The following is a 21157-nucleotide window of genomic DNA, read 5'->3' as shown; positions in this document are numbered from 1 at the left end:
AGACCGAGCAATGAATGTGAATAGTGATCGTTACTGTGATATGTTGCGAAATTTTTTGGTCCCAGAGTTGCAGGTTTCAACTCAAGAACGTGGTTCCAGCAAGATGGGGCCACTTGCCTCGAATGACTCGATGGAAGTTGTGAATGAATTATTCTCTAATAAAGTCATTTCGCGAAGGGGTTACATCAACTGGCCTCCCAGAAGCCCCGACCTTAGCCATTAGCTTGACTATTTTGTATGGGGATACCTTAAAAGTAAGGTTTATCAAAGTAAACCAACGAACCTAACCCAATTGAAGGGTCAGAAACGGCAGCAATATCAAGAGCTTTGTGTCGACGTGTTATCGCCAATCTTTGTTCCCGTTTACAAGAGTGCCAGAAACGTGACGATCATCATATGGATAACATCATCTTTTTCAAATAATTTTCCAATTCATATGGTATCAAAAAACAATAAAAGTTTTTATTGCTTAATAAATATGTTTTGTTTACTTGAACTTACAAATACCCGATACCCTTTATGGGCACCTTGTATATGTAAAGGCTCGTTTTATTTACAAAACTTTAAAAGTAGTAATTATACCTTGTTTCAATGTATGTAATAATGAAGTTGTATTTTTTGGTAAAAATTTGAGAGTTCTACCTAATGTTTATTGGATAACTGAAGAAAATCGACAAATTATATATTATAATTTTTTTTATTATAATTGTTTTTTTCATTAATTTTCATTAATTTTCATTAATTAATTAATTTTTCATTAATTTACAAGTACCAAGTGCCAAATAAGAACAAAATTATACCTTTAATAAAAGAACCAGTTGCTTTAATTCACCATAACTGGACTGTTCAACAAAAGTTTAATAATTAATTTTTATTCAAATTAAAATGTTTTAATTTTTATATTTTAATTAAACCTATTTGGTAAATGGCCATAATTTCCCTCCAAAACTCCCCGCATTTTTCCCTCTGAATTTTACTTTAATCACAGCCGTTAATTTATAATAATCTAAATTATGCACTCACTTGTAATGAACGAATATGGAAAATTAAATCTCTCTGAAACTTTCACTCAAATACAATTTTCCGTAGATAAAACTTTAATTTTATGCGAAGAAGCTCGGGATTCTTCTTAAAACTTATTTGGAAAACCGTGTAAAAGCGAAAACGTGTAAAACAAGTACCGTGTAAATTGGGGGATATGTGTACACGCATTTTTTTCGATATACCATCCGTACTTGATGTATTTTAAGTATTAGCGGTATTCATTCAAGTGAAAGTTCATATTTACAATAATAATTTTAATAATAATTTCAGCTTAAAATACTATATATACTATACTCTCTCTAATTCGAGGCATCTTTTGAATGGGATTATTAAAATGTATTACCCCTAAATTAAGATATCTGCCGTTTTTCCATCATGAACATTATTCTTCCAAAGTAATATTTCACCTTTTTTCTGCAATTTACAAAAGGGTCAAAAAAATTTACTACGTTCTGTTCCATATTTATATAAAGCAACATCCAATGAGAAGAAATTAGAATTGGGATTTTTTTTTTATTTCCAGGATTCTATTTTACTGTTCCTTCCTAATAAAGCATCCACCATGTAGCATGGGGTTTCGATATCGAAACGAACGATGGGCGTCAGCGCTCAAACGTACACTATGAATTCCTTTTGACGTTATAAAAAATACTAACATCATAATTTTTTGTTGAATGAAATTTGAAAAAATTTTGGGGCTTCGGTTCAGAATTGTGAAATATGTGAAAACGCGTGTTTAAAAATGTTTTATCCACTTAATCTTCAATTTTTGGTAGTAAAATTATGTAGCCTATTATAGGTATTGGCGTCATATGTCTTCTCTATTGACATTTTTAAGCGAAAGTTAAGTTTATTTTGTAAAAGAATATTCGTGGTAGAAATCCATGGATAACTTCACATGGGTATTTAAGTCTTTTGTATGCAGTTTAAAATACAAACAAAAAATAATGAATGAAAAAAAAAAACATGAACAGAGACCCCTTTTTTGATTTTTTTCTAAATAACGTATAAGTACATATTACTAAAATACATAAGATATAAGGCAGACTCTCAAGTTGATATTTAGAACAAATTGTGTAATAAATTCAATAGAAGTAGAATCTTTAATAAGATTTTGGAGCTCTAGTGTGTCCAGTTGAACCACAGGTTTTTTCTAGCTTTGAAATATTATAAGACAAAAATATAAAATAGAATATATCACAGGTGGTTCCAGATTCCAGAGTGTTTCAACTCTACACACGTAGTCCAGCAAGTTTCCAATTTTTTGAAAACGAACTAAAAATTAATCTTTCTGAAGTTCTGCGAAACACATCTTTGTCGAAGATAACACCTTTGGAATCCCAGTACACAGAAAAAACTTGGAAGCACGTTCTTCGGATGCAATTTTTTTCTAGATAGACGAGATAAATTAGAATGTTGAGTAAATAATAAATAATATTGCATGTAGAACATGCACTATGACATAGCAGAACAAAGTACGAGTACTTGATAAATATTTGTAGGAGTTGAAATAGCAGATAATGAACAGATAAGACTTATAAATAAATAATTAGGCATTGAGACCAAAATTAACAAATTTGAATCGAAGAGACAGATGACTGATATAAGTGTAGGAGTAACTGTAATTGTTATTTTTATTGCAGAGAGCAATGGAAAAAGATGAAAAACAACAAAAATTACCACAAGGATGATACTAGAATATAATCTATATAATTTCTCAGATAAATACTGATAATTCGTATTACTAGCTTCCTTAAGATTTTAGATTTTAATTATTTTCGTAGTTATATAACGTAGTACCTACGATTACATCCAATGTTATTCGTATCGGCAGGGCCGGATTAAGCTAGGGGCTTGGGGCTATAGCCCCGGGCGCCATCATTTGGAAATCATTCTGTATTTTTTGATGTATTGATACCTCAAATCTAACGTATTGATATTATTTTGTGAATTTTCCCGGGTTTCTGAGTTCCTTAAGGTGCCCCGTCATTATTTTAGCCCGGGCCTTATAAAACTTAATCCGGCGCTGCGTATCAGAAATTTTGATTTCGTTGTTTTAATATTATCAATAAATATATACAAATAATAAATGTTTATTTTTATTGTTATTCTCTTCAAAGTCTCATTCATACATTAGTCAAAATATATAAGAAGTTTGGTAACAGGTTGAGTGGTGATAATGGTTCCTCATATTTTTCATTTTAAAATAAATTTATCTGTGAACTTAACCTGTTGACACGTATCTACACTAGAAGCCACTAGAGAGTCAGTCATATCTCAGTATTAAAATGAATCTTGTAGAGAAGCACGCGGGGATTCATCCTTCGATTAAATGAATTCACCACAACGCCACACAGATTCAATCGATACATTATGGAGATCTGTATGTAGTATCATAAATAGCAAATAGTTCAAGATAGTTGTCTCCCAAATCACTTGATACATAATATACTTACTGCCGAAGTGAACGTCAAAAAATTTCCACCCTCATTTTTTAACGCAGTGTAAACAACTGGAGAAACTTTTCTTGCAACATCAGTAATAATGGATGATTTTTGGATCTCTGTGATATAAAGAGCAAAAAGTAGAGTGAAAACAGGATATTTTGTGATGCTGAAGGCGTAATTTTGGTAGATTACCTGTAAAAGGGTGCCACAATTGAAGGTGCTTACTATGCCAATTTAGTTCTATAATTGTTGAGGTAACAAAAGTAAAACGTCGGCGAAATTGCGCAAACGTGGTCTTTACAACAGTCGCAATGGAGAGACAGGTTTACAATTAGTTGGCTCCCAGCGATTACCGGCTATTACAAAACTCATTTCTCCATTTATATTGTAGTTTCCCTTGCTCATGGAAAAAGCACTTTCTTAAAGCATCGGTTTAGTTTAATAGAGACTTTTCATTTTCCAAAACTTGCTGCAATCCACAATATATTGGGTTCCTTGTTTTAACCAGTCAGCAGAGACTATATATTTCCAGAGGTTTAACAATATTTGTAACCAGGCGTATTAGAAATGCTAGATTATTAATGGAAAACATAAGTGTTAACCTTAATGGAAGGTTGTATTGAAAATCTGTCGATTTCTTATTGTAAATTGGCCCGCGATGAAACAAATATCTTGGATCTCCATTCAAATTATTATATAAATATTTGTAGCGAATTAAACATGTTGCAGCAGTTATGTAGTAAATTGGATATACTGATAAGTTTAGAAAGCATGAATATCTGCACATTTGGTCCGGCATTTAAAATTTGAAGAGTCTATAATTCATCCATTGAATAGCTTTAGGAATATGTTATTGAACAGTCAACTGTGTGAAAAGTTTATCAAATATGAAAAGCGGATGGAGAAGTATATAGAAGTTGACTTAGGATATTTTGTAATTGCAAATTATAATTCTGTACCTTAATTTCTCCAGGAAGAAAATGGCCTTTCTCATCTCAGGAATTTTGTCACAAAAACTTTTTTACTCAATTTTAATAGCGGCTTCGCCGGATAATTTATTATAGTTATTTCTAATATCCACTTTCGTAGAAAACCTTAATAGTTAATATTTAAATATTTTTACCTATATTTCTGACATATATTGGAAAATAGTCAATAAAAAAGCATTCAACAAAGTTGACAGCTGTATGTATAAACCGATATTTTAAAAGATAATATAATCTTCCCTGCAATAATCATCTGACAAGTAGATATATTTTTTTAAATAAAATTGTGAAATTTCAAACAGTGAGTAAATGTATAAGTATTATTTGAGACTATAGTCAATATTAGTTGACATAATATTGTTTGCAATATGTCCATATTTATAATTTCCAAAAAGATAAATATAATAGGTCCATTTTAGTAAAACATGAATCACAGTCATGCTTTTTGTATCAAAACATTACTGTAGTGACGTTTAAACATTATTTATACACGTCAATTTTTTGGCTCAGTGTCAAAAGCAGCTAGATATGCTGAGCTGTTTAACTGCCCTTCTAATATTATAAAAAAGAACAACCACAAAACTTAAAAGTATACCTGGAAATACATCTTTGTTTTCGGTATTATAGGAGTGAATCCAACCGTTCTTCTGCTGGATAATGCACTGGAACATCACTATTTTTTAACTATAATAAGTATGGACACAGAATAAATCTTTGCCTCACATTGGATCACTGGTCGACAAAGAAAATGTCTTCGATAAACGGAAGTAAAACGTAAATAAAGCACTGAAACCGGCGTCGCACGTGAGTTGATCTAAAAATATAAACCAAAATAGAAGGTAGAGCTAGCTACACACTTATTTGAAGAATTGTAAGAGTGGGATCTAAAAATCACTACGGCCAAGGTCTAAATTCTCGGATCGTTCTGAAATGCATTATGTGTTCTGTGTGAATGCCTGTGTTTCTACCATGACAGGACGGCACAGAGAAGCGAAGGGGATCGGCGGAACAGCGGCAAGTAGGGACGATTGTAAATTGTGAAGCGGGCGATTGAAATGTTGCCGGTTTTACGAATGTGAAAGTACATGTTTCAAATATACTTGAAAATATAAAATCCTTTCATTGACATAAAATATTTTTCTATTCTAAGAACTTTCACATGTTAAGGCATTCTATGAACAAAATAGTAATAACGTTGGTTTTTAAATTTAACTTTAAAAAACCGGTTTGACATTAAAGAGTATTAAAAAGAATACCAAGTGTATTTCGTGTTTGCTGGAGAAACCGGTTTCATATTATTATATAATTAGTATCAATGATCCATTTCAAATAGTTTCCTTAAGCTTGTCCGGTTTATCTATTGCTTGGACCAAATTAAGTAAATGACATTTAACCGTTTTTCTATTGTTAGATTGATCGGAAATGCGGTACTCACCTTTGCTTTCGATGATGAAAATACAGTTTCATTGATATACGAAGCAAATTTTTGAAGTAAGTACCGTTTTGCGATTTCTCCGCCGCAACCTCAAGGTGGGCGTTCCGCACCTACATCTCTTGTCTACGCACTGACGCCATTACAGTCTGATTCTTCATTGTGTACGTTGTTTATTGAGTGTTTAAGATGCCTCCGAAAATCATGAGTCCCGCCGATTGTGAAGTCCCGTCCACATGTGGCTAATCGGACCAAAGATCTCATTAAATCTTTTCAACGGGAAACTCTAGATCATCCTCCCTACAGCCCTGATCTGGCGTCCAGCGTTCCTGCACTTGAAGAAATACCTGGACGGTCAGCGTCTTCATGACGATAACGAAGTCAAAACAGTTGTGATACAATGGTTAACAAGTCAGACGGCAGAATTTAATGAGGAGGGTATTGAAAAACTGGTGCCACGTTATGACAAGTGCCTCGATATTCACGGAAATTATGTAGAAAAGTATATTAAGGTAGAGACTTTCATGTAAAAATAAAATTATTACACTTCTTTCTTTAATTCCAAAACAATACTTACTTAAAAAATATGCCTCGTAGAATATAATTTCTAATCTATAATGGCAAGCGTCACGAAATGGATAATTACATATTTCTTTCACAACCTACCAATTTAGGTGTTCAATGAAAAGACTTGACTACTAGAATGCACTATGAAACATCTAAATCTTACATGATCACAACTGAAAGTGGTGAATTGTATATATTTTTACAACGACCTCAATATGTGTATCAAACGAAACATATAATTTATATGCATTCAAACTAAAATCTATGAATCTGATCAAAATACTACTACCTAGAATACGGTGAAAGAGTTAAGCCGAAAACTAGGCAGCAGAGGGGTGTACTTAGTCTCAAAACATACTTGACACCGTAGGTAAAAGTATTAATAGGTTTTTGTATTAAATTATTGGACTGTAGGAAACGGTCAGGTAAAACCCGAATGCAAGCATGGAGACATAGAATAAGATAAATATTAAAAAATAGCATTCATGACTTTAGTTTATTTCAAACATACGTTCTTTATGAAGATGAAAATAGTTGAGAAATAAAATGCTAAAAGTATTGAAAAGAATGACTTTAGCATTTAGATACCATCTGAAAATAACAAAGATATAATGCTTTATAGCACCGACTTGGAAAAAATACATTCCATTAATGTCGTTCATTCCATTTTTTGATATAACCGTCAACAGATAAACGACTGGAAAGACTATTCACCCTGCTATTCCTATCTGAGGGGTAATAACAGGTATTAGAGGTTTTAATTTAGTATTCCCTAAAATTACAAATACAATAGTTTACTACAACAGCAGTATGTATTCATTTGAGATAAAATAATTATATTAGAGAATATTCTCACAATTTGACAACAGCACAAACCCGCTTGGTAGCAGTCTGGCGAGAGAAAGAAAATTCTACACCGGAAGGTGCATTCAACGTTGCCAATGTTAAAATATTTAATTTGATTTATGACAGGTTAGTCTTCCTTATTACAAGTAATAATTTGAAAATTTATCTGGGTGAAAAAAATTACAGACGAAGGCAGTTCAAATGAAACACATTAATAATTATAATTCAAGTGAGTAGTAGAAAAATAAATTAAGACATAAAAAAGGAAGAAAAAGAAATTGCCTTATTGTTTTGGTGCTTTTATAATTCGCATTGCTTATATAGAATTTTCAATGTAAGGCATGTAAACCAACAATTATTTTGATGATGATGTAGATCAGGGATCCTAACCAAACTACGGCCCGAGAGCCACATCCGGCCCTCGGACAGATTTTGTCCGGCCCGCTGAGAGCTTGCATACTTGGAAACTCCTTTTAGAGAACATATTTTTTATAGCAAATTAAATTTAGTTTACTGAAGTATTCTAATTTTATGTTGAATAATTATTAATATGACATCTACAGGGTGCGGCAGCATAACTTCCTTTTTTCAAAAGTTAATAAAACTTATTGTATGAATCAGAAAATTTTTATTCGTTTTTTATAATACAGGCACATACATAAAGTTTTGTTTTACTGAGTTTTGAAGATCAAATCAGTTAGGTGACGTCCCCCATTCTCCATACACTGAGTAAACCGATTTCTGGCGTTTGTCATGACTCTTGCCAGCATAGCAGGCGTTATGTTGGCAATTTCTTCCTGGATGTTCGTCTTCAAATCTTGTAGGGTCCTTGGACGGTTCACATACACACGGGATTTCAAAAAACCCCATAGGAAATAATCACAAGGGGTCAAATCGGGAGAGCGGGCTGGCCACTCCAAATCGCGCTCTGGGAAGTGTTCCCTCAAAACAGCCATCGATGTTCTTGAAGTGTGTGCCGTTGCTCCGTCTTGTTGGAACCAAGTGTCCCCTAAGTCCAACTCATCTAGCCGTGGGAAAAAAAATTCCTGTAACATGTTTACATACCGGTGCGAATTCACTGTCACTGTGACTTCATTTTCCTCAAAGAACCAGGGACCAATAATTCCACGTGAGTAAATTGCACACCACACTGTGACTTTAGGTGAATGCAAAGGCCGTTGATGCAATTGTCGAGGATTGGTATCAGCCCAGTAGCGCATGTTTTGTTTGTTTACGGATCCACACAAATGAAAATGGGCTTCATCACTAAAAAAAACAATAGCGTCCTCAGGAACGACTTCCAGAAAAACCTCACACGCGTTCCTCCGAGAATTGAAGTCACGTTCAGAAAGTTCCTGCACAATTGCCATCTTGTATGGATGAAAATGAAGATCATCATGAAGTATTCTCCTCACAGAACGATCGGAAAGTCCAAGGGCAGACGCATGTTTGCGCGCAGAACGCCGTGGTGATCGCAACACTGAAGTTCTAACTAACTCAATGTTCTCCGGTGATCTAATGGGCCGAGGGACTCCAGTTCTTCGTCTTGTCACACTTGCAGTTTGTCTGAACGTAGTGACCCACGTAACAATTGATTTCCGGTCCGGGACAGGGGCCAAGGGGGCTAAATTAAAGCGATTCCGAAAGGCGCGCTGGGTTGCGATCACAGAACATCCGCTCGAAAAGTAAACCTCAACGGCAAACGCACGCTCCTCACTGTTCCAACGCATGATGGCGACTGAACTGTGCCGGGACAAAACTTTATAGTCCCCCCTCTCGAACGAGACCACTAGCACTCCGTTACGACATCTACCGACTAAATGGCGAACTTTTTAAAAAAGGAAGTTATGCTGCCGCACCCTGTACATTGATATTGTCATTGGCTAACTACTCATAAAAAAGACGTGTATAATATGCAGAAAATTTAACTTCAGTATATAATAACTAACAAATTATTGAAATGGATATAACTAACATTTTATACATTTTAAATTAAAACATAACTTGTAACAAGCATAATGACATTTGAAATACTAATGAGATTTATGTTATTGAGATTTTCCACTGACAATAGTTTGTAGTTGTGGACTAATTTTACTGGTACCAATTATTAAAAGAGATTTAAGATGCTCCCATCGGTTAATTAAGACCTGTAAACATTTTTTGTGTAATTCTTTTTGGAGAAGGTCTTCTCACACAAATAAGTAGTACCAAAAACAGAAAACAGCCCACGGGCAAATTTATGCAAATTATCAAATTGTGTCAGTGGGAGACTCTTATAAAATTCCAGCAAAGATGAGTTTTGATATTTGTTCTTAATTATATCACTGCACTGTAGATCAATCATTTCCATTTGAAGTTCCGGGGCTATGGTTTCAATGTCAGTATCAAAAGGATTCTGAAAAATCTCAATTTGATTCGCAATGGTATCAAAGTCAGAGAAACGAGTATCAAAAATTATTTTCGAAGCACTCAAAGTTTCTATTGCAAACAACATTTACTTCGTAGTTGTAATTGAAACAGTATCAATTTCTTCCGGAATGATTTGATATTAGTATATAAATCAGAAAGATGCTGGTTTTCTCCTTACAATCTCAAATTCAGTTCGTTCACATGTTTTGTCAAATCAACATAGAATGCTAACTTCCACAGCCATGCGTTGTTTTGTAATTCAGTAAGAGGGCGATGCTTTTCATTCAAAAAAATTTCGATCACTGCTAGAAGTTCAAAAAAGCGCCGAAGGACTTTCGCACAACTAAGTCAACTTACGGCAGTATGATAAGGTAAGTCATTTTCCCCAATCTCGTCAATAAATTGTCGGAATTGTCGGTGATTTAGCCCAAAAGATCTGAGAAAATTAATAGTTGATATGACTGGTTTCATTCGCAGAAACCTGCTCCGTCCAAGCCATTTATTCTGAAGCCAGCAGTGCACTCAAGGTGTCTCAATTATTCAGTTTTGCAGGCTAAGAGTTACTCGTTCACTATTCTCTGTCAGTGATGTGTGCCTCCAAGCCTTTTTCATTTACTATTACAAGCGCCATTTGATTACTACCCATCAAAAGGCATGTCTCAATTTTTTTTATCTGCTAAGCTACACTTCTAAATTCAGGGATACTGATTTCTTGAAATACCTATCTTATTTTAGTTCTTATCGATTCCTGGATTTCGATCGAAAAGAGTTAATACCAACGCAAATTCACCAAGATTTGGTGGATATATTAAAATCATATGACACAGTGAGAAGGTGATTGTGCGTTTAAATGTGGTAGACGATGATGTTGAGACTACCATGCAGGTGGAATATTCACAACGTCAACAATACACAAAAATGTTGAAAAATCTCATCCAAAATCCAAAAAGTTTCGCACGTTTTGCAAAATTTGAACAATCTTTATTTCAAGGCGCCTCAGAAATGCTAGGACATCAATGGAAAAGTGTATTAACCTTAATAGAGGTTATATTGAAAAATGTGTGTCAGGGGCAGAGCAAAGGGATCATCCGTTATAAAAATGTTTATAAAGGTCAAGCTTATGAAGCGACAGATGTTTCCGAATGAACGATCCGAAGAATTGTCAAAGAAAAACATGGAAAAAAGACCATACAACTCAATATTTTAGATCGCAAAAAAGAAACGAAAACCGGCGTAAACGAGGCATATAAGTTGTGTATTCGATACCAAACATTTGAGAAAAATTGAAAGAAACAGGATAGAGAGGAAGAATATATTATCTCTGAGAAATATCGATGGGCCTTCGTTGGAGAAAAACAAAAACCAACATGATATTCGTTATTTAAAAAGGTCTTATTTACTCCCATCAAAGATTTAAAATTTAAAAAAATAATTGGTAGAGTGACTATCTCCAAAGTCTGTGATAGTAATGGATAATGCTTTATAATGTTTCAAAAGATAAGGCACCAAATTCGAATAACAAGAAACAAGTGATGATAGATAAGTTGGGATCTAGAAATTGTCACTTAAACCCTAAGATATTGAATCCCGATTTATACAGTGCATTATCCCACGTCCGGAACAGTTTAGATGAAATTGATTAATAGTTTTTTTATGAGAAGAAAAAAAGCCGTTTTGTATTATAAAACAATTCCAGCCTTCATACGTAAAAATGGTTTTTTCCCGTTTTGCTCCAGATGTAGACGTGCCCCGATGTGTCGGTAATGCTATTTTCTTGAAGGGCAAACCAGGCGGCAATTATCTATGGAATTAGTTCTAGTTATTATAAAAAGGGAAGCCATATTCTAAGGGTTGCCTTCTATCTTGATACTCAAGTTAGCGGGTCCTCCCTTAATTAAAAGTAATTAACGACAAATTCTGGGAATTTAATGGCACAAAACGGAATAACGGTAGTTTTTGAGAATGTCAGAATTTATATTTTAAAAAGTTGGCCCGTTAACCCGACAGACCTAAAAAACTTGGCAAATGGCTACACTATATGAAAATTTTACAATTCCCAAATAGGGAATTTTATATTCGTCAATTTGGGGCAATCGAATGTCTCGGTGACATAAACCTGAGCAGAAGGACAAAAATTTTTGAGATGGAGTGACGTTTGTGCCTGATTTAAAGAATTACACAACTAAAGTCCTTCCTAGTGGAACATGGTACTTGCCATTTAGCAAAATACTTCTCTTCTACATGATAAAGATTAGCTATTTGAAAAACAATACATATGTTTATAAAAACATAATCAATAAACCTATCGTAACACATACGTCAAAAACATAACGCATTTCAAATTATTCACTATGATGTTAATGCATATAGTAATTGTAATTTTTATATTATGGGTTCCACGAAACCATTAACAGTATTAAAGGAAATCTTAGTTTCAGCATTTTATTGTCAGACAAATAACTTCCAGGATGCTCATTGAGGTTAGAGTGATTTCATTCATATTATTTGAATGATTGTTTTAAATAATTGTTGTTTTTAATTTATAATATTTATAATATAATATTATATAATGATATGTAGAAAAAAACAACCTATTCCACTTTAATCATTAGCAATATTACTATTCTTTCCATTAATAGGATACGATCTGATTAAACTTTCTTTATTATAATAGATTGTGGAGTATACCTACTGGGGTTAAAAAATGCGCCAAGTACATTACCTCATAGGCAATTATATATGCATATTATGTTTCTACATAGTTTTTGATTGTAGGTCTCTTCCGACTTAAAGTTAGTTTTTCCACGATTTCTTGAGAGCAGATAAAAACTTGAGATTTCGACCTGTTGCGGTCTTTATAAGAAGTTTGATTTGACACTGACAATTTGCGTATTTATATTAAACAATACATCACCGACATTATATATATCAAATATCAAAATAAAAATGAAATAAAAATAGATATTTGTTTTAACATAAAAAAAATAATAAAATCTCAAAATATAACTAAAACCAAAGCATTTATCATCAGACATCTCAAAATTTTCAAAGCAAATGAAACGGTTATTACAAAATCAGAAAATTATTATAATAAAATGAAGAAATTGTTGCATGACTATGAATTCTTATAAAAAAAATAATCTAATTCGATCTTTGGAAGAACAACTTTTTATTTCGCCATCAGATGCAAGAAAATTGAAAATTTACAATGCCGTAACCCCTAAAATATATTGTTTGCCAAAACTGCACAAACCTGATGTACCTCTTCGACCGATTGTTTCAAGTATTCAAACTCCTCTTACCCCTTTATAAAATTATTTAAAAAATATTTCGAAACAAATTTTATATCAAAACAAATGCTATATCAAAAACACATGGAATTTGAAAGAAAAAAAATAAAAATATAAAAATTCCTAATGAATACGTATTCATTTCATTAGATGTAGTTTCCTTATATGCAAATATTCCTAATACAATTGTGAAAGATATATTAATAAAAAATGGGACAAAATATATAAATAATGGATATACAGAAATACCTCGAAACTAGCTTTCACAACATTATCAAGTTGTGTTCTTTGTTTATGAAACATTTGTTGCTGTTTTTCAATATTTGCTCTAAGCTTCTGGATTTTGTCTGTTCTTAATTGTCCTGTAAGTGAGTGCTTAGTGGCATGCTTAGTTGAGTAATGCCTCTTCATATTGAATTCTTCCATTACTGAAATGGATTCATTACAAAGCAAATAAATGGGCTTACCCTTGTGCAAGATAAAAAATAATTCTTCAGTAAATTTTTCTTGAAACTGGCGACCCTCTGTATCTACGTTTCGTTTCTTTCCACCAGACATCATTTTTTTTTACGTTTCGTTCAATAAACTTAATAACATACTATAGTTAGTAATCACTCAAGATGCACACAAATTCACAAAGCAAGTTGACGGCACAAACAAGTGTTTTCTTTTAAAGATATGTACTAGTATAAGTATATGTACTAGTACTTAGTTTAGTGTAATATTTTTTTAATTGGATTTTTCCAAAATGTCTTACACGGGGCCGGATCCGGCCCGCGGGCCGGTGGTTGCCCATATGTGATATAGATTAATATCATTTGAATAATGGATTAGACATGGTTTATCAGAGGATAAACTGGAATACCATGTTGTGCTGAAACATTTACACAGTATGATATGAGAAGTAGTTTCAGCCATAGGAGAGGTTCATTTGATTCACGATATATTCTTCAGAAGGACTGGATTTGAAAGCTCCAAGGCAAATTCTTAGAACTGTATTGTGAACAGAATTAACGAGTTTCTGAATCAAATTTATTTGGTGACATGTGAATAAAACGTCCATAATCTAATTTTGAACAAACAGGAGATTTGTACACATGTAGCAGGGTTTTTTCATTAGCTCTTCATTGAAGGTGAGCCAATGTTTGTTCGTGCCACACAATTCTTTTTTATTTCTTTCTAAATGCTTTACTGATTTTAATGATTGTTGATTAAGCGGGTTAGAAGAGACAATCAGTTGAAAGAAATTCCTAAGTTGATTCACTGCTTCCTGAATTAAGTTAGAAGTGGTTTGGTCATTTTTACCGATGGAAAAGAGAACTGAATGGGAGGGTTACTTAAAGAGCATATCATCATTTATTGCTATTATGTGATCTATTGATTAATATGAATACGCAAATTGTCAGTGTGAAGTAATATTGTGATAACACTATTTAGAAACTATGGTGCTGTCGAACCAATTCATGTAATTTATATCCTTTCGTTTTATTCTCTTTGAATAAATTACGAGGGACGTAAACATCAGCTCTGCTTATTTTTTCAATGTGCTGTAAAGCCAAGAGTGGACTAGAGTATTGAGAATCCCTCGATTGTCTGATATAGTTTTGTTCGCACTTATTAGCATGACGTTCAGTGTTGTTGATCTCTTAGAGAACCATGGCATTTACAAACGGTTAATTCCCTTAAGAGAAACTCAAAAAACATTCAATGGCTGATATGCTCTTCTGGTATTTGGCTAGCTACTACTACTACCAAAAATCGCAAAAAAGTTTAACATTTGATTATTTAGAATTGATCAAATGATAATAACCTTAAAATGTTTCCGAGGAATGCGTGTATCGAGCGCACGTATAAAGACGGTATCTTCAATCCCTGTATTTAGCTTAAAATGTTGTGGTAGATTTGATCGAATGAAAAAATTGAAAATTAAAACTAATAATTAGGGTGAATGTCGAAGATGAAATTTAAATTCTTTCGACAATTGAAAGGTTGAATGTTGAGGTCAGTAAGCACGTGCTACTTGACAAATCATTGTTAACTAGTTCATATAAAACCGGATTTATATCCGAACTAGAATATTTTTTGCATATAAAGGAAACTATTCATAGGAGAAGAAATTGAAAAATAAATTAACCTGAACTTCCTGTTTCATAGTTAAAGTTAAAAATATTATTTCCTATTATATATTTCTCAACTTTCTTTTGTTTTCACCCATCACCTTAATGTTTTATGTTTTCGAGAGAAAATTTTGATTTTTTCCTTTTTTGATATTTAACTAGATCAGCTAAAATGACTACAAATAATATATTGACTGACAAAAGAAGGTAAAAATCGATAAACGTTTTTAATTTGAAGCTTTTTTGGTACTTTGTACCTCTGACACAGATGCCGGAATAACGCTGCTAGTTCCCTCATATCTTGGCAAAAATAAAACCCTTAAAGACAAATCATAAGCAACTTATGGCTTTAGATCACTGGATATAAAGTCTACGACTCACTATGAACCACAGCTAATTCGTGGTTACTTGGCGTTTTTAGTGGAGTATCTAAAAGGCCGTTTATTTTGAAGGCCATATCAGCCTGGTCCATATTCTGTGAAAAGATAATTTAGTGATTGGAACTCCATTTGAAAAATGTTTAAATTGCCTTCTAAAACTATTCTGTTAGCAGATTATCGAGATTTCCATTTATTTCGTTAACGGCAACATTTTTCTAATTTGAATATATTTATACATGAAATAATTGACCAGTAAAAAACAGTTTTTTGAGAAATTAAAATAAATTAACATAATTTGAATATCAGTTCATAAAAAGATAAAGAGTTACCCCATTTGTTTATTAAAAATCAGAAATAAAACAGCTTGTTCGTTATCGAACGCTACCTGAAAGATAAATGTTGAGTAATAGAAACGGAAGGTGACTCATTTCCTTATTTTTTTAAGTGTGTTATTGTTGTATAAAATCAAATTCGTGAACAAATTATACAAAAATATTTGACCTTTAGGTCAGAATGCATGTGGGTGATAAGTACAAAGTTTATTCGTATATATTCTCATATTACATATAAATAAATTGTTCACGTTGAAACAAGTTTTCAAAGCTAGATCTAACTTTCAATATTTTGTGCTAATGGAAAATATGGAAAAAGTAATATTTTACAATTTAAAACCGATTATGAAAAATAATTTTGGTGATGTGAAGGTTATATCGATATTAGAAACCTGGAACGTATATTCGAAAAACTCGAAAGTGATTAGTCTAAATACTTAGATTTCTTCAAAAGTAGAGAGATACCATATGGTTTGAGGCCTATTCTACTCCGACCTTTACTGGTCTATTGTGGTCCTCTAGATCTATGTTACATTCTCCAGCCTTATTATTCTTATTAAGAATATAAGCTTAGAGACAGAATCATTCATGTTGTTCTTTCCTATGTGGTTCATTGGAAAATGCATGATGGCAATTTTTATGGCAAATATTTTTATACAAGATTGTGAAGCAAAATTTTCATTAAACTGAAAACTTTGAATACAACATATCATAAATTGTGAATGCGCAAACAATTTGACCAATAATTTATTCTATACATACCTCAGTGACATGGACACGAAATTACTTCAATGTAAAAATAGTATAAAACATTGATATGAAGTATGTCAATATTTTCATAGTCATAGGTTTACATCCTGGGCCATGAAAATTGTGCTATTATTCATTTTACGATAAACTACAGTACCGAGAACTTCGGTTAAACTTTCAATTAGTCTATGTACCAGTCAGTTTTAAACATTTTACTGTCTTTACGTATCAGGTCTACCATGAATTATGATGGTTGTTTTCAAATCTTTCTCTTGTCTTTGCCCTGGTGAATTTCTCAACGTTTACGTACACTTATTTGTTTGTGGCCGTTTCAACTGTATTAACAAACAACATTATTACAAATGTTAAACCAACTCAGATTCAGGAATCTTACCAATTTGTCAGCATAAAACTTGCTAAAGTCTCTCCAAATCACGATCTTTCAACTATAAAGACGTTGTACTTTCAAAGACAAATTTTCGAATGTGTGGAAAGCTTGGCTATTGCCCTCGAAAAAGAAGAGTTACATAACCTTTTTTGTTTCATTTTTTTCATCTCCAGCCTTGCCTAATCAATAGTTCAAGAAAATCAAGATAATAGTGGACATGTACTAAATTATGAAATCATGAAATATAGTAAATTAAAAAAAAAGGGAAGAGTAAAAACTAGGCGAAGAAAAATCAGAGGATGACGCCGGAGAGTATTTACTGATGCCTGTATAATTACACAAACCCGATAGCAGTAATAAAGATTCCGAAGGAGTGAGTATTAGATCTATATGAAGAGATCCAGCAAGATAGAAACCAATCAACGGATTATACTGTCGATGCAATTGGGAGCCATGATTAATCAAACGAAGAGTTTATTATAATGTTGATTATAAAACCAAAGATCTTTGTATTAGTTATAGTACATTTCTATTAGCTTTGTTTATCTTTTTGTGAAATTAATATGATTTTTTATTATTGGAAATAGAATATATGGATAAACTTTTATACACGCATATAAATTCATAAATTTCTGGTTTAATTTATTGTAGTTTTATTTAAAAGATAAGATTAAGTAATTATGAAGTGTCAACCTCAGAACTTGTTTAATCTATGATTAATTTTCTGGTTATCGATAGTTGGTATATATCCTTTGTTTGCAACTAAGGGGAAATGGATAGGGAGACACTAACCATTGTAATAACTTGCATTTATAACCACTTAATTTTCTCAATTGTAAAAAGCATATATTGATTTATAAAATGTATAAATATATATGTGAAAATAAAGAAAATACAAAGCAGGCAGGTGTTCTTGTCAATGACATGTATATTTCGGTAATAATAGGGACATAGAAACAAGGCAACCGTGTTGGTTACTTGACTTCCACCAACAGATATCGCGAAATTACTTATAATTCTAGGAGAGGCACGATTATTACGTGAGAAAAATTCATTTGAATGGCAAATAATATATTTATTTATAAAACTTCACAGGTTACACTTTTGTTACAAACTGCATTGTTTGATATTTGTATTTAAAAACACTGCTACTCAGATTAATGTGATTTTTATTATCTTAACATAATGTTATATTTTTAAATGATGATTAAAATATTTAGATTTCGTTTGCAATAGATTGTTATTTAAACTATTTAAGGTATAATATTGAAATTCTGCTAATGTGTTTGAAGAATGTTGCGTTATAAATATAAATAAATACTGGTTTTTATTCGACATACTATTAACAATTACGTAAAGGATACTACATGGAGTGTTATTTCCGGAAGAAGGGTTGTTGACTTACGATTTTTATACTTGAAATTAAAAATGAAATTTATAAAATACACGATATTTGATTTAGTGATAATGTTTTTGTATTGTATTTTGTCATTAGTCCGATTATTGATCAACGAATAGGATTACTGACATTTAGACTTTAAATTTAAGAAGAATAAATACGTTTATATGAGACAAAATTCAGATTAAATAATAAGAGATCAAAATAATGTGAGTTATACAAACGAAAATATTGTGTGCAATTTATCTCAAAATCAAATCAAAAAAATTTTTCTGATGGCAACCAATATAAAGAGACCTAAATTTGCTATAAACAGCAGAATAAACGAATTTGAAAAACAGATAAATTCACAATTCAAATTGTGTCTAAACGCTCAAGTACACTATTGTAAAGACCGCATGAGTCGGCGTGTGTAACCCACGTATTTTTATTTGCTTATAGGTTGGGTTATCAAGAAACTTCTTCGGGGTTTATCTATGTCTTATCTTAATCTTGATCTTATGTGAAAATGAAGTGGAGCCAGACTAACAGTTCATTGTTTTTCCAAGTGTTCCAACAATTTTCTACATTGCACATTGAAAATCATAACAACAGCAACAAATCGCAAGTTTTAAACGATATACTTATGTCTGAGATAAGTACAATTAGTACTCCTTCCTATCCACGGTTTCACCCATCACCCACCTGCGTCACGTTTATTCACCTAATTAACTCGTTTTTAATCACTTTAGCTAGAACTGTAACTCCACCTTTAAGACCAATATTTCTAGCCACTTGTGCAGAAGCAAATGTAAAGTAGACTTAGTTAGATTTCAAGCTAGTGTGTTGTAAAATCGGTGGTAGCTCAACTCTTTTACCAGATAGTTTTTCCAAGCATCTAACGGGGTGCGTTGATTCAGGACACTAGACTAGTTTATGTCCTGTTTGTGGAAAACCTCGCTTGGCACTTGCCCTGTGTTCGTGAACTTTAAACGATGAAATAAATTGAAATTTATTTAACCTTTGTTTCCCTGTTATTTTCACTATTTGATATTTCTATATATCTAACACATAAACAAACTGAAAACTCTCACTATATAGAAAAAAGTGAATGAAACTGTATTAATTCAAAACCTTTCTAAAGTCGGCAAGATTATTTTGTAGTTAAAAATAGTGTAAATAAAAAAATGCGCTTAAGAAAAACAATGTATATAGTAGATAAAAAAAATGAAGAAAAGTTCGGTTTTGGAATAATAGAAAAGGTATTAAATGAAATATACATGAAAAATAGTGCGAAACAATTGTACTCGTGATACATAGTGTTTGATATAATTGATATAATCAAATTTAAATTAAGGAAAGGTAATAATGCCTTTATGTTCAATAGTCATTTCCTATTTTCTAGTGAAAATTTATGATTTGTTGAATTATATTCCTATAGTTTGACACAATAATTTGCAAAACTAATACAGGATGAACTATCTAAGTAATATCAAAATATTATAGTCGACATTGAATTTTCTCTATTTCTCAGGGAAGGCAACTTTACAAGGTATTGATTATTGATTACTTGTCATCTCTTGCCATTAGGTATTTCTAAAGACGTTTTGGTTTTGACGTTTAGAGGTATGAAAATAAAAACCTGGAATTACAATTCTTTGATTTTTAGATTAAAATGACCTTCTTTGACATATATTATACACATCTTCTGTAGACCGTAATATACTGGCGAGAGAATGATCAATCAGTTTATGTTAACACTACTACTTTTGTTATGTATACTATTCTTTATCCATTTTTGAATCCTGTAGTATTAATTAAAGAGGTTAATGTTGATCAGTTTCTAAAAAGCGAGTACCCTTTCGACTTTGACATTGTTTCCAGAACGTTCTAATCTAGTTTAATTAACATCTATTTTATATGCTTTAAATGATTCCTGGAGGTCACTTAAATACAGGTTGGCACACGAGTTAACCGGCAATATATAATGTTCAAACATAGTAATAATTAATTATTTAATTGAAAAAATGACACTGCATTATTAAAACCCATCGTTTTGAAGTATTGTGTTCAAGGATAAAATGGGTGACTATAAATAAGCGAAAATAATTGCCTCCAATTGCGTACATTAGGAATGTGGAATAAAAAGTAGTAAAATGTTTATTTTATATAAAATACAACACTTAATCAAAAAAACCATCCTCAAATGCGAATTCTGGGCTGAGGTTCTGAATTTTTCAAGTATTTTATTTTAAGGTAGTAGTAAATAGAGTCACTGCTTTAAGAAATATTCCACCAGGTGAAATAAGAAAAAAAAATTAATTACTTCAAAGCATTCTATTGTATAATTCAGAAAATAATAGATCCTCCCATTGACCACAGTGGGTAAAAATAAACTGTTTTGTTACAAACAATTCAAAATGATAATACAATTTTGTGTAAATTTAAAAGATCTACATCTTGGGCTTGGAGGTTTTTTCTGAACTTTAAGGTTTCCAAATTTAAGAGGAAAGCACGTTCTATTGTTTTTTTCACACATACTCGATGATGGTGCTAAGAAATTATGACATATCTATTTCGAAAACATATATTGAAAATTTAATAGCTCACCTCAGAATTCTTATTTAAGAACCCCATTATCTGGAGCTAACTTAGTATATTTGCAAAGCACTACGATAATATTTTTTTTCAACTTTTTGTAACTTTTGATTTTGTAAACTCTATTCTTCGAATACCAGTTGTTTTCTAACTAGTTGTACGACTTTTGAGAATTAGAAATTGCATGTAC

General features: G+C 32.1%; 1 protein-coding gene across 3 annotated transcripts in view; it reads right to left on the bottom strand.

The window, feature by feature from the left end:
* The window catches only part of LOC130893793 (SLIT-ROBO Rho GTPase-activating protein 1-like), a 94901-nt gene that overhangs the window by 53203 nt on the left and 20541 nt on the right, over window positions 1-21157 (bottom strand). For 2 of the 3 annotated variants that reach the window (XR_009059247.1, XM_057800168.1), the window contains exon 1: window positions 5073-5487. The exons of the other annotated variant lie outside the window; for it this stretch is intronic. Coding sequence is in view for 1 of the 2 variants with exons in the window: in XM_057800168.1 (XP_057656151.1) it covers window positions 5073-5148 (76 nt within the window). In the remaining variant the exon portion in view is untranslated. Of the gene's footprint in view, window positions 1-5072; window positions 5488-21157 lie in introns of those variants that run through there. 3 annotated transcript variants of the gene reach the window in all.

This window comes from Diorhabda carinulata, chromosome 1, assembly GCF_026250575.1.
Source record: "Diorhabda carinulata isolate Delta chromosome 1, icDioCari1.1, whole genome shotgun sequence".
Lineage (NCBI taxonomy): Eukaryota > Metazoa > Arthropoda > Insecta > Coleoptera > Chrysomelidae > Diorhabda > Diorhabda carinulata.
The sequence above is the reverse complement of the archived record's forward strand: the minus strand, read 5'-3'. Positions and strand labels throughout refer to the sequence as shown.